General features: G+C 35.8%; 1 protein-coding gene across 1 annotated transcript in view; it reads left to right on the forward strand.

Moving 5' to 3' along the window:
* Positions 1-14,338, forward strand: part of HELLS (helicase, lymphoid specific) — a 39,472-nt gene that overhangs the window by 4,791 nt on the left and 20,343 nt on the right. Inside the window, exons 4-8 of the mRNA XM_045438274.1 lie at positions 2,952-3,074; positions 5,925-5,981; positions 9,586-9,622; positions 9,708-9,772; positions 12,503-12,544. Coding sequence (XP_045294230.1) covers positions 2,952-3,074; positions 5,925-5,981; positions 9,586-9,622; positions 9,708-9,772; positions 12,503-12,544 — 324 coding nt within the window. The remainder of the gene's footprint in view (positions 1-2,951; positions 3,075-5,924; positions 5,982-9,585; positions 9,623-9,707; positions 9,773-12,502; positions 12,545-14,338) is intronic.

The following is a 14,338-nucleotide window of genomic DNA, read 5'->3' on the forward strand; positions in this document are numbered from 1 at the left end:
ACCTTGCTTTAGGAGATTTTAAGATTTGTGAAGAGTGGAGAATGGCTTTGACATTGATTTGCTGCAGTTATTTTCGTTGGCTTTTCACCTTCATTTCCTTTTGAAAGAAGTCATTGTTAGTCTAAGACTTAAGAGTAGCCTTAAAGTATATGTAGTGGGGGAGGGGAAAGGTAAGAGTTGGGGTAAGTCTTAGGCAAAAGGAAAACAGTTCTATGGTGAGAATGAAATATAACTCAACCCCCATGCCCCCAAATCTGGTGTTGGTGTTGGGAGAGATAATGAAGTGTAGGCCCTGTAGAATTTATGCCCTTGGTGTCCATTGGCATACTCTTTCACTCTAGTCATCGAGAGATTCTCCGTGCTAGGCACTCATTGCTTTCCACAGCTGGAACTACAATTTACTTTAATATAACAAATAAAATTACTAAAGAACAGTAATGGTAGTTAAGGTTTACTACAAAATTATTTTGAAATATGGAGTTATTTTAAAGGTTTTAAAGGTTAGTCATTGATTTCGTTTCCTTAATTATATACAAAATAGTATAACATGATATTATCTTAAATCTTTAATTACTTAAAAAAAATGTGTGCTAATTTATTCTAGACAGGATTGAGGTAGCAGATATATCTAAATTAAGTCCAGAATATTTCATCAAAATTTAAAACAAATTTTAAAAATTAAGATTTTTTTTCAAAATCTAAGTAATTTCATCTCCCAATTTATATCTGTTTCATTCATTGACTTCCTGTTGTAATCACAGTAATATATTGGTAATAGTAAAAGAAAGGCTGTCCTGAAAGAACTGAAAATAGAGTTTTGTAAGATGTCAACAGATTATCTTCATGGATAGAATAACGGGTGTTTGTTTTATGGGTCTGTTTTTTTTTTTTTTTTTTTTTAATTTTTTTTTTTTTTAATTTTTTTTTTTTTTTCAACGTTTATTTATTTTTGGGACAGAGAGAGACAGAGCATGAATGGGGGAGGGGCAGAGAGAGAGGGAGACACAGAATCGGAAACAGGCTCCAGGCTCTGAGCCATCAGCCCAGAGCCCGACGCGGGGCTCGAACTCCCGGACCACGAGATCGTGACCTGGCTGAAGTCGGACGCTTAACCGACTGCGCCACCCAGGCGCCCCTATGGGTCTGTTTTTAATATTTTTCTATAATGTGTATTTATTATTTTCATTGGATTTCTTTTTAGGTATCTTATTGTCATTGCTTTTGTAATAGAAAAATGTATTTTGAAACAAAAGCTAGAGAGATAATAGAACATCTAGGAAAAACAAGCCGATACACAATGATGTCTGAATTACAAGGTCAGGCCTTAACCATTAAATTAAAGTTAGTTAGGTTATGCTAACTCAGCTTCTGCATCTGCTCTCTCTCACTCACTCACTCTACTCACACATTTTGTCCCAGGAGTAGAACTGCCGGTTTGTAAGGTTTGCATGTATTTGGCTTTGGTAGATGAATTCAACTCTTGGCTCACTTCAGCCCACTTAGTGCTTTTTTTTTTTTTAATTGAGATCATACTGGGTTGACAAATTATGAACTGGATTGTGCCTGTTTAGGTAAATAAAGTTTTATTGGAACATCACCCTTCCTATTTGTTTACATATTGTCTGTTCTTGTGCAAAAGGCAGAATTGAGTATTTATAAGCCATATGCTTAAATATTTAAATATTTACCCTTTGGCTGTTTACAGAAAAAAATTTGTGGACCACCGAACTATAGTATTTGTTGCTTTTATGTTTTATCAGTGTGATAAAAGGATGATCAGTGATTAATGTGAGAGGATTCCTTCTCAGCCACTAGACTATTGTAGACTTAGAAATCACTTAATAAATAAATGGTGTGTAAAAGTGGTATGAAAAGCAGGTTTTGTGAGTTGAAGATATACAAAAGTAAAAGATAAAGCTAAGCATAGGGGAGAGTAAAGTCTAAAAGAATGGCAAAGCTCTGGGGAACAAAACGCTGAAGAGGAAGGAGGAGAAACTTGTGATAAATCATAAGTAGATTTAGCATGTTGAAATATTTTGACAATGCAATTTTTTTAAAATTTTTATTTTAGGATTTTCTTTTCTTTTTGTTGTTGTTGTTCTTTTTTTTTAAGGTAACTTCTAGGCCCAGTGTGGGCCTCAAACTCACAACCCTGAGATCAGGAGTCACATGCTATATACTGACTGAGCCAGTCAGACACCCACCCACCCCAGTAATATATTTTTTTGTTTGTTTTTTTGTTTTTAAAGTTTATTTAAATATAAAGTTTATTTATTTGTTTTGAGAGAGAGAGGGAGGGAGGGAGGGAGGGAGGGAGGGAGGGAGAGAGAGAATCCTTAGCATGTTCTGCAAGTGCAGGGCTCAGCTCACCAACTATGAGATCATGACCTGAGCTGAAATCAAGAGTCCAATGCTTAACTGACTGAGCCACCCCGGCCATACAATTTTAAAATTCTAAGAATAGATGTTCTAGTTCCTAGCCAATGAAATGAGTTTTTAATTCAAATGCTCTTTCAAATAAACCTGGTATCTAAAAATGTTCTTTCCTGAAGTCATTTGATTGTTTAAAAACTTAAATCTACTTGAATTAAATATTTACTTTCTAGTGTTAATTTTATATATTTAAAAAATGGACCCTCAATTCAGTGGATGCCAGTAAACATGTCCAGTGTCTAAAATTTCAATATTTTGGTATCCAAGCTGCATCATACCAAATGGCATGTTGAACCCAGGAATCAAATTTTTTCAGCTTTGTTCTAGTTTTTGGTTTGGAAAATAAACCATTTTTACTAAAGTAAAAATTATAAAAATCTTTTCCCCCCCATTAATAACAGAAAAACTATTAAACCCGAAGAGCATTTATTTATACTTTTTTTTTTTTTTTACGTCTTATGAAAAACATCACATATGTCAGAAAACTTAATAATTATGGAAATTTTCTTTTTGGATAGGCTCGCATGTCTTGGGATAGAGAGTCCGTGGACATTCGGTACCGTAGACTTCAACATTTGCTTGAAAAAAGCAATATCTACTCCAAATTTTTATTAACTAAAATGGAACAGCAACAACTAGAGGTATGTGTATGTGATTGATTATAACTGGTACCTTAAATTTAAAAAAAAAAATGCTTTATTGAGAAAGAAATTACGTACAGTAAACTGCACACATTTTAAGTTTACTGTTTGATGAGTTTTGACCACTGTACACACCTGTGTAACCACCAATACAGTCAAGATAAAGAACATTTCCATCACCCCAAGAAGTTCTCTTGTCTCAGCAATCCCCATGCCTGGCCCACAGACCAGTGATTTCTGTTTTCTGTCACTATAAGCTAGTATTGCTTTTTCTAGAATATTATATAAATAGAACCATGTGGTAAGCACTATTTTTGTGTCTTCTTTAGCTCAGCATATTGAGATTTTGTTTATTCATACGGGCCGTTTCTTTATTCCTGAGCATTCCATTATATGAATATATCACCATTTATTTTTCTGTTACCTATTGACTGATTTTTATCTTGTCTAGTCATATTTTTTGGATGATGGAAATTGTGAACTCTTTCCCAGTCCATTTTTTTGGAAAATTGCTTTATTGAGATATAACTGATACGCACAAAACTGCACCTTTATAGTGTATAATTTTATAAGTTTTAACATGAATACACCCATAAAGTGACCATAAGGTGATGACATAACCATCAACTCAGAAACCCCTCCCCTTTTTCTATTGAGGTATAATTGACATATAACATTAGTTTCAGGTTATGATTCAATATTTGTATATGTTGTGAAATGATCACCACAGTACATCTAGTTAACATCTGTCACCATACATAGTTAAAAAAGTTTTTTTCTTATGAGAAATAAATAAATAAATTATATATATGTGTGTGTATATATATATATATATATATATTTTTTTTTTTTTTTTTTTTTTTTTTAGTGTTTGTTCATTTTTGAGAGAGAGGGACACACAGAATATGAAGCAGGTTCCAGGCTCTGAGCTGTCAGCACAGAGACTGACACAGGGCTCAAACTCTTGAACCATGAGATCATGACCTGAGCCGAAGTTGGACGCTTAACCAACTGAGCCACCCAAGTGCCCCTCTTAGCAACTTTTAAATATGCAGTAGAATATTACTAACTATAGTCACCATGCTGTATAGTACATACCGCTGACTTATTTTATAACTGGATGCTTGACAGGTCAAAAGGTCCTCCCACCACCACCTATCAGTCTGTTCTTTGTATCTATGAGTTTGGAGGGTTTTTGTTTTTGTTTTTAAGATTCCACACGTTAGATTATGTGGTATTAGTCGTTCTCTGAATCCTTTCACTTAGCATAGTGCCCACAAGGTTCATCCATGTTGTTGTAAATAGCAAAATTCTATTTTTTTATGGCTGAATTCCTGCCCCTTTTAGAATTTTTTCCCATCCTTCACTTCCTGTCTTCATCACCAAATAGCCACTGATCCACTTCCCATCATTATAAATTCATTTGCACTTTCTGTTGGTAATTTATTATTTTAGCTTTTATATTTCTGAAAATTTCTTCATTTGTCTTTGTTTTTGAAAGATTATATTTTTTTTGTAATCTTTATTTTTGAGAGAGACAGAGTGTGAGCAGGGGAGGGGCAGAGAGAGGGAGACACAGAATCTGAAGCAGGTTTTAAGGTCTGAATTATCAGCACAGGACCCAATGTAGGGCTCAAACCCACAAACTGTGAGATCATGACCTGAGCAGAAGTCGGATGCTTAATCGACTGAGCCACCCTGCGCCTGAAGATATTTTATTGAGCAAAGAATTTCTTTTTGTTTAGTGCTTTCTTACTCCTGCCCTGGTGTCCCTACCCTCATGATGTTTCACTGCTTTCTAGTTTACATTGATCATGACAAAACTAAAAAATTTTTTTCTTTAAACCAAAGTTGTAATGGCCCACAAGACCATAAGTCTGGTTGCCTCACTCAACCCCATTACCTTTCAGACCTCATTTCAGGTGTGTTTCCTGCCTTGGGGGCCTTGCACTGGCTGCTTTGTGCTTGGAACCATCTTCTCATAGATACCTGCATAGCTAAGTTCATCATCACCTTCAAGCCTTGGCTTAAATGTTTTCCCAATGAAGCCTACCCTAACAACCTTAAATGAAATTGCTATCTGACACCTTTTCCATCAGCACACTCCTAGTACCCTTGACCTTGTTCTTGTCTTCCCATTGCACTTAGTAAAATATATTATTTTTGCCCACTAGAATGTATGAAGATTTATAAATTTGCAAATATCAAGACTACAATAATTTCCTGTTCCCATCATTCCCATCTCATAATTATCAGTCAAGATTTTGCTGTATTTGCTAAATCTTCTTTTTCCTTTGTTGAATTCCTTTTTAAACCTTTGTATGGTAAAATGAAGCACAGGTATAGGAGAATAAAACAATCATGCTTAATGAGTTGTTTCATGCTTAATGAGTTGTTTCATGCTTAATGAGTTATCGGAAAAATATCTTCTAACCACTTCTTGGGAATGGTTTGAATCCTTTTTTGTCTGTGTTTTAAAGCTTTGTTAGGGTGTATATGGAATAGCTTTTAGTCTAGAAATAACTTGGCCCCTCTTCTGAGCACTCTGCTTGATGCCTTCTATGTTGGCAGGCCCTTTTACTTTGCCTGACAGGGGTGTGAACTGTTCCTGTTTCCTTGTGAGCACAAAGATTGTTCTACCAGCTTCTTTCTGGTGGCTCTTTCCTGGCCTTTCTGTTCCTTCAGGCAGGAGAGGAAATCTGTTCCCTATTGCTCTGTAAAGGCTTGAAGTGCAAAGTCTCCCTTGTTTTTAAATCTTTATATAGTTTCTTCATTGTGAACATGTTTTTTGAGGTGTGTGTTCTAGATTTTGCACTTTCTGCTTGTGACAACAAAAACATTATCTTGCAGGAACAGAAGAAGAAAGAGAAATTGGAAAGAAAAAAGGAATCTTTAAAAGTTACTAAGGTAATACATAGTAAGATGGAAAATCCTGTATGCATTCTTAAATATTGAAGAAATACTTTTGTAATCCTTTTTTTTTTTTCTTTCCAGTTTACTTATTTATTTTGAGTAAGGGAGAGCACACAAGTCAGGTAGGGGCAGAGAGACAGGGGAGAGAGAGAATCCGAAGCATGGGGGCTCGAACCTATGAACCATGAGATCATGACCTGAGCCAAAATCAAGAGTCAGACGCTCAACCTTCTGAACCACCCAGGCACCCCTCTTTTATAGTCTGACTTTATTGATCATCTACTTTATTTTAACCTTCTGAAAACCTATCTTTGTTACGAGCTGCATAGAAACATGTAAATATGTTTCTCAGTATATTTAGATATGGAAAGACAGCTAAATATAACCCTTTTGTTTCTCATTCTGTTTTTCATAACGGCAAAATTTCAGTTTTATAAGTGGCCAGCTCTTTTGGTGCTCATAATGATTACTAATCTTTTCTCCTTAATGTCTCCAGCCTCCTCATGTCAACTTGCATCCATAATGATAATCTAAATTTGTATCTTGTGCGTGACTACAGCAGTGGAGCCAAAATTGGAGAGATAAACATTTCAGATAAGAGAGCATTTGTTTAGGGATAGCCTGAATTTTATTTTATCTTATTTTTTTAATTATTTTTTTAATATTTGTTTATTTTTGAAAGAGAGGGAGAGACAGAGCGTGAGTGGGGGAGGGGCAGAGAGAGAAGGAGACCCAGAATGTGAAGCAGGCTCCAGGCTCCACGCTGTCAGCACAGAACCCAACGTGGGTCCTGAACTCACAAACCGTGAGATCTTGATCTGAGCCAAAGTCAGATGCTAACCGACAGAGCCACCCAGGTGGCCCAGGGATGGCCTCAATTTTAGATGTGGTCTTTTGAGGGGAATATGTGTTAATATGAGGCTGTTTAATGCTGTCCTGATGGGAATTGTATGAAGAACAGCTGTACTCGTGAAAAGAGAAATAATGAAGGCAACATTTATTGAGTTCTTACTATGTGTCATGTATTTCTAAACTTTGCGTTTATTTTTTTAAGTAAGCTCTATGCTCATTGTGGAGTTGCATGCTCCGTTGACTGAGCCATCCAGGTGCCCCTACGTTTGTTTTAATTCTCAAAAGGCTCTGTTAGATAGAGGTACTGTACTTCTCCCCATTTTCCATATAAAGAAGCTGAATGCATAAAGTACAGTCCATCCTCATTATGCACAGATTCCATATTTGCCAGTTAGCCTACTTGCTAAAATTTGTTAACTCCAAAATCAGTACTTGGGATTTCATGGTCATGGTCATTTGTAGACCTGTTCCTGTGCAGAATAGCAAAAAATTTGTCTTCCAACACGCAAATTTCTAACTGAAGTTAAACACAGTGGTACTCTGCCTTACTTAAGCTTACTATAAACAAATGCCCTTTTCATGGATTATTTAATGTCATGATTTTTTCATTTTGATGGGTTTTGTTGATTTTGCTGTTAAAATGGCCCTCAGCCATATTGTGCTGAAGTGCTGTCTAGTGTTTCTAATGCAAGAAGACTATGATGTGCCTTATGGAGAAAATAAATGTATTCGACAAACTTCCTTCAGGCATGAATTATAGTGCTGTTGGCTCTGAGTTCGCTGTTAATCAACATCTATATTAAATAAGATGTCCTTGGGGCGCCTGGGTGGCTCAGTCGGTTGAGCGTCCGACTTCGGCTCAGGTCACGATCTCGCACTCTGTGAGTTCGAGCCCCGCGTCGGGCTCTGTGCTGACAGCTCAGAGCCTGGAGCCTGTTTCAGATTCTGTGTCTCCCTCTCTCTCTGACCCTCCCCCATTCATGCTCTGTCTCTCTCTGTCTCAAAAATAAATAAACGTTAAAAAAAAAAAATTTTTTTTTTTAAATAAGATGTCCTTAAATAGCAACACACATAAAACAGGGTTATGTGTTGATCAGTTGATGAAATTGTGACCAGAGGCTTGCAGGAGCCTGAGCTTGTATTTCTTCCAGAAGTAGTGATTCGTTGTTCACTAATCTAGTATTTGTAGTTACTGTATAGAACAGAATGAGAATTCACTAACCTGCTGATAGTTACATATTCAATAAATAGTAATGTTGGAGTTTGTTTCATACCCCACACTTCTTTACTAATCTGGCTTGATCAGGTAATATCAAAATGCCAATAAGGGTACTTTTAAGTCCACTTTATTCTTAGTGTGGTTATTGGTGATGTTAAAGTATATCATAGATAATTTTGCAACAAAAGCAATTTTTGAAAACTGATACAAGATAATTTTTAATATTTATTTATTTATTTAATTTTGTTATTTTTTTAGAGAGATCGTGAGCACGGAAGGGCAGAGAGAGAGGGAGACAGAATCCCAAGCAGGCTCCAGACTGTCAGCGCAGAGCCCATTGTGGGGTTTGAACCCCAAACTGTGAGATCATGACCTGAGCCGATAAGAGTCAGATGCTTAACCTGTTGAGCCACCCAGGCACCCCTAAGATAATTTTATTTACTTAATCATTTACTCCCTACCCTTCAACCTGTTGTTTTAATCCATTGTTCACTTTTGCCTAGCTAACTTTTTATACCAGGGTTTTCTAAAGGTGTCAACCATTAAGTTCTGCCTCTTCCATCTCACAGATCCCTTTTGGTACTTTCTTGTTTTAATCTTCTTTTTACTTTATTTTAAAATTTACCTTCTTGGGGCGCCTGGGTGGCTCAGTCGGTTAAGCGTCTGATTTCAGCTCAGGTCATGATTTCGCGGTTCGTGAGTTCAAGCCCTGCGTCGGGCTCTGTGCTGACAGCTCGGAGCCTGGAGCCTGTTTCAGATTCTGTGTCTCCCTCTCTCTCTCTCTGACCCTCCCCCATTCATGCTCTGTCTCTCTCTGTCTCAAAAGTAAATAAAAAAAAAACATTTATTAAAAAATAAATAAATAAATAAATAAATAAAATTTACCTTCTTGGGGCGCCTGATAGGCTTAGTTGATAGAGCTTGATCTTGGGCTGTGAGTTTGAGCCCCATGTGTGGTGTGGAGTTAACATTAAATAAATAAATAAAATTTACCATGTTAATTTTGATTTCTTATACATATTTTCTCCCTACATTTGGTTGTCTTTTCCAACTTCCATTTTGAAACTTTATTTTTTAATATCTCTTCTTTTCCTCTGTTTTCCCCTCATTAATATTTTTTCGACTAGTATTCTCTTCTATTTCTGCTTTCAGTTGTATTTAGCTTAAAATTCTTACTGAAAATGAGTAGTTCTTCCATACCATACCTACTGAATATCTTTAGCATAGACCTACAGTTACAGAAGATGTGTGTAGTAATATAAAAATAAAAATGTCTTCTATGTTTAATTTAGAAATTTCTCAAATGGAAAAAAAATTAAGGAAAGTAGAGTTGGCAGGAAAAAGAATATGGTTACAAACAACTTTTAATAGGGAAATGTAGAAAAAAGGTTACATGCTGGTAAGTATAATAGTAAAGAGTTGTGGATGTGGTTCAACTGCAAGAAACATTTACTTAATCAGTGCCTTTTAATATTTAATACCATAGAAGTCCCTAGAAAAATAATATTTTAAATTCCTGTTTTATAGGGTAAAAATTCCACTGATGCAAGTGAAGAGAATCCAGGTGAACTTCCTTTTTCTGCTTTTGAAGCATGTGTTTTTATTTTTGCTTTCATTGCTATCAAAAATAAAATGATTTTTTTTAATAGTTATGAGAAAGAAGAGAGGAAGAGAAGATGAATCATACAATATTTCAGAGGTCATGTCAAAAGAGGTAAAAAAGTGGGGAGGGCACATAAGATTCAGTGTTCAGTAAAACCTATTGTGGATTTGAACCACATTAAAGCTATATGGATTGCTGTTACTTATTTGGCTTTTCAGACTCTTATGGGAAGTTTTTCAGACTGTTGAGGGACTGTTTCAGGCAAGAAGATGGTACCATCTTGCTGTTTGTTAAAGGAGCATGAGCTTGGCCTAATCAGAAGTTATTATAATTTCTTATAACTTCAAGACCTTATCTTCAGAACTTTGTTCTTGTTCCTTGTTAAGGAATTTAGGAAAACTAAAATATACTGACTTTTTTTTTTTTTTTTTTTTTTTAAGATTTTATTTTTAAATTATCTCTACACCCAGTGTAGGGCTTGAATTCACAACCCTGAAATCAAGAGTCGCATGTTCCATTGACTGAGCCAGCCAGCTTCCCCATCATATACTCATTTTTAAAACTAGATCCTTTTTTACCTTCCTACTTGTGACCTCATAAAATAGGAATTAAAAAACATGTTCATTTATGACAAACCTTAATATTCCTCAGGCATATTTTAATGTGTTACATTCTTAACATTAAAAAAAAATTCTAACAGTATTATCTACTACATTTTTCTTTAACCTAAAATTCAAACTCTTGGGATCTTCCTAAAATATAAAATTTCACATAGTATTTGTCTTTACTTTAGGGATGCACTCTGGTATTTTCCTTTTATTTTTTTCCTTTCATTTAAAAATAATGGTCAGGACCCATTTTATTGATTATGGAACATGGCCTGCAGTTTGAAAAACACCATTATTTAGATGTATCATAGTTTAGCCAGTCACAACTGTTACTTTAATGTAGCAAATGTTGGTGGCATATTGGCTGTTGGCAGATGTTGTCCTACATGGATAAGATCAATTAGTAAAGGAAAGTAGACTGTCTTTGCCTTAGCCTATGTCCAGTGAGAAATATATAGAAAGTAATCAATTATAATTGAGTGCTGTTGAGCCTATAGAAAGACTCTCTAAACTCAGGCGTTAGGTTCTTAAAATCTTCTAGAAGGTGACATCTGAGTTGAGACTTGAAGGATAAAAGTTAAATCATCCGGAGGTTGAGGGTAGTTAATAGGGAAAAGTAAGATACAGGGAAGATAGTAGAGAAGTGTTCTAGGAAGAGAGAATAACCTTTGACCAACATCCAGAGGCAGGAGAGATCCTGGCAAATTTTAAGAACTTGAAAATACATATTTGTTTCCAGTTTGTATGTAAAGCAAAAGGTGGTAAAAGATGAAGCTAGAGGTAAGCAGAGTCAGGAGGTTAGTTATGGGGTTTAGTTTTTAACAATAGTTCATAGCTGGTATTATGTTTATGTTTTGATTCATTCACAGATTGTTCAAAAAGATTCAGCTTAGCTAGTCATTTTAAAAGACCACTCTCCTGCCTGTTCACTATATCCCTTCAGCCTTAGGGTATGAATTCCTATACTTGCATAATACTTTACATACACACATGACACACATAAATCGACATGTATATATGTATGTATGTGTCAGCCACTTACTGATATGTCCTATCATTCTCCTATGCATCTTAAGTTTAAGATATGTTCAGAGTTTCGTGAATGTATCTACTATTTCATCCCCTTTGTCCTCTGCACATGGTATTCTCTTCTTGAAATGAAACCCTAACTTTTATCTTCAGTGATTATGCCCTGATGACAACTTTTTCAGATAATTTGGTGTAATACTCACCTAAGTCACCAAGTGGCACTCAGGTATTGCTTGTCTTCATACCCTTAGCATCTAGTAAATACTTAAAAATCAGAACACTTTAATTCTGTTTTTTTATATTTTATTTTATTTTAGAGATTTTTTTAAAAGGAGAGTGGGGGAGGGGCAGCAAGGGGGAAAGGGAGAGGGAAAAGAGTGAAAATAACTCAAGCAGGCTCCATGCCGCACAGAGCCCAACTCAGGGCTTGATCCCACAACCATGAGATGGTGACCTCAGCCAAAATGAAGAGTTAGATGTTTGACCAATAGAACCATTCAGGTGCCCCTATTCTGTAATTTTAACTTATTTGCCTTACCTCTTGCTCAGGATTGCAGACTCCGGTGTCTATCCACAGAGGCCTAAAGTGGGCAAGAGGTGGAACTATAAAACATTTGGAAGAGAATCTTTAAATACAAAGAATACCTCAACACAGACTCTAGAGCAGAGTTTAGAAAACTTTTCTGTAAGGGTATAGATAATGTTTTTGGCTTTGAATAATTTAGTGGGTAACTACTCAATGCCGAACTTTGCCATTATAGCCTGGAGGGCAGTCCTACACAAATTAAACAAATGAGCTTGACTTTGTTCTAATTAAACTTTATTTACAAAATCAGGTTGCCAGCTGGAGTTTGTCCACACGCTGTAGTTTGCCAACCCCTGTACTAGAGGATTATTGACATGTATGCATTTGGACCAAAGTCTCTTCAGATAAACTTGTATTTAAAACACAAACCAAAAAACCTTGAAAATTTAAGAGGAAATACCCCAATTTTTAAGAGTTGCTAACTAAGGCGAAGAGTTTTATGAGACACTATAGGCTTAATTTTGCCTGAGGTCCACCAGTTTGAGTCCTCTGTACTTTAATTAGCTTGAGAGCCTTATCCCCATTTCCTGGCATGAAGTCAGAACAGAATAAATGTTGAATAAATAAATGAATGAACCACATGCATTGTTACTTTATTTTTGTTTTCTATTGTTCTAGGAAATTTTGTCTGTGGCTAAAAAAAATAAAAAGGAGAATGAGGTAAGAGATTTATGAGATATACTAAATTTAGGAGCCATGTAAGTAATAGTTTATGGGTCCTTGGGAGTTCAGTAATGATGCAAGTGCCTATAACCATATGGATATGTGCATTCCATCTGTATATATTTCACAGCTTGTAGAAGCTGTGAGAGATGTCTTAATCTTGTTTCTGACCTTAAAGATTGTCTTTGGTTCTTCTGGGGAAGGTTTGATTCTTACCCCACCCCCTGTTTTATGTAGAGAGGTTCCTTGTTACCTGAGTATTCACTATCCAGGTACCTTCCATTACAAGATTTCTTAGGGAAGCAAAAACAATTCTAACATGAAAAAATGTTCACCGAGGGATATAAAAATTAACTTACCTATCAAAGATTAATAGGTTCTTGGGAAAATTGATGACATGATTATAAGTGAGAGCTATTCTGTTTGGCCACCATAATTTTGACCAAATTTACATCTTTTAAGTGCATTTTTTTATGCTTTGTTCAGCATAAGGATTAGTTTATGATACAATTACAACTTAATGTTAAATGTAAATAAGATTTAGCATATTTTTTATACTAGTTGTACTTTTTTATGTTTTAATTTTACTTAAATCCAAGTTAGTTAACCTAGTGTAATAATGGTTTCAGGAATGTATTACTTTTTTGGGAAAAAGAGAGAAAATGTGAGTGGAGGAGGGGTGTGGCAGGGCGGGGAGCAAGGGTTGCTGAGAATGCCAAGCAGGCTCTGTGCTGAGAGCAGACAGCCCTATGCAGGACCCGAACTTCGAACCATGAGAGCATCAACTCGGCCAAAGTCGGACACTTAACTGAGCCACCCACACACCCCTTAGTTGCATTTTTAAAGATAAGGGTTCAATCAAATCTTGTCTGATGTACTATGGAGTTTTGGCCTCATTTTATAATATATGATAAATAAGGATACTGCTGTCATGTTCAATCTGATGAATTTTGACAAATACTTACATCTGGGTAACCACCATCCAAATCAAGCTCTAGAATCTTTCCACGTGAAAGAAGGATCCTTGTATCCCTTGCCAGTCATTTCTCCACCCCCAGACTTAGAGGCAACTGCTTTTTGACTTCTGTCAAAAATCTGCCTGAATTTTGGAGTGCCTGTGTGGCTCAGTTGGTAAGCTTCCAACTCTACATTTCAGCTCAGGTCATGATCTCCATGTCGTGGGATTGAGACCCACATCGGGCTCCATGCTAATAACTCAGAGCCTGCTTGGGATTCTGTCTCTCCTCTCTGCCCCTCCCTCACTGATGTTCTCTCTTTCTCAAAATAAATAAATGAACATTTTTTTTTAACCTGCCTGATTTTTTTTTTTTAACCTTTATCATGCGTTAGTTTCCATACAAATAAAATCTAAATACATAGCCTTTTATTTCCTGTTTTTACTCAGCTAGTTGATATTCACTTATATTGTTGAGTTTATTACTAGTTGAAGTTTTTTTTTATTGCTGAGTAGCATTCCATTGAATGAATATTAAAATTTCTTTATCCGTTCTCTTGGTGGGCATTTGAACTATTTCCAGTTTGTGACTTATGAGTAAGGCTGCCATGATAATTTATGTACAAGTCTTTGGACATGTTTTCATATTCTAGGGTAAATATCTGGAATGGAATTGCTGGGTCATATCGTAAATGTGTGTTAAACTTTATAAGAAAATACAAATCCTTTCCTGGAATGAGCATCATTTTACTCTCACCAGCAATGTATAAAAGTATCTGTTCATGCTATTGCCAGCAATTCATATTAGTCTTTTAATTTTAGCTATTTTCTTGAAT

Source organism: Leopardus geoffroyi, chromosome D2 (assembly GCF_018350155.1).
Source record: "Leopardus geoffroyi isolate Oge1 chromosome D2, O.geoffroyi_Oge1_pat1.0, whole genome shotgun sequence".
Taxonomy (NCBI): domain Eukaryota; kingdom Metazoa; phylum Chordata; class Mammalia; order Carnivora; family Felidae; genus Leopardus; species Leopardus geoffroyi.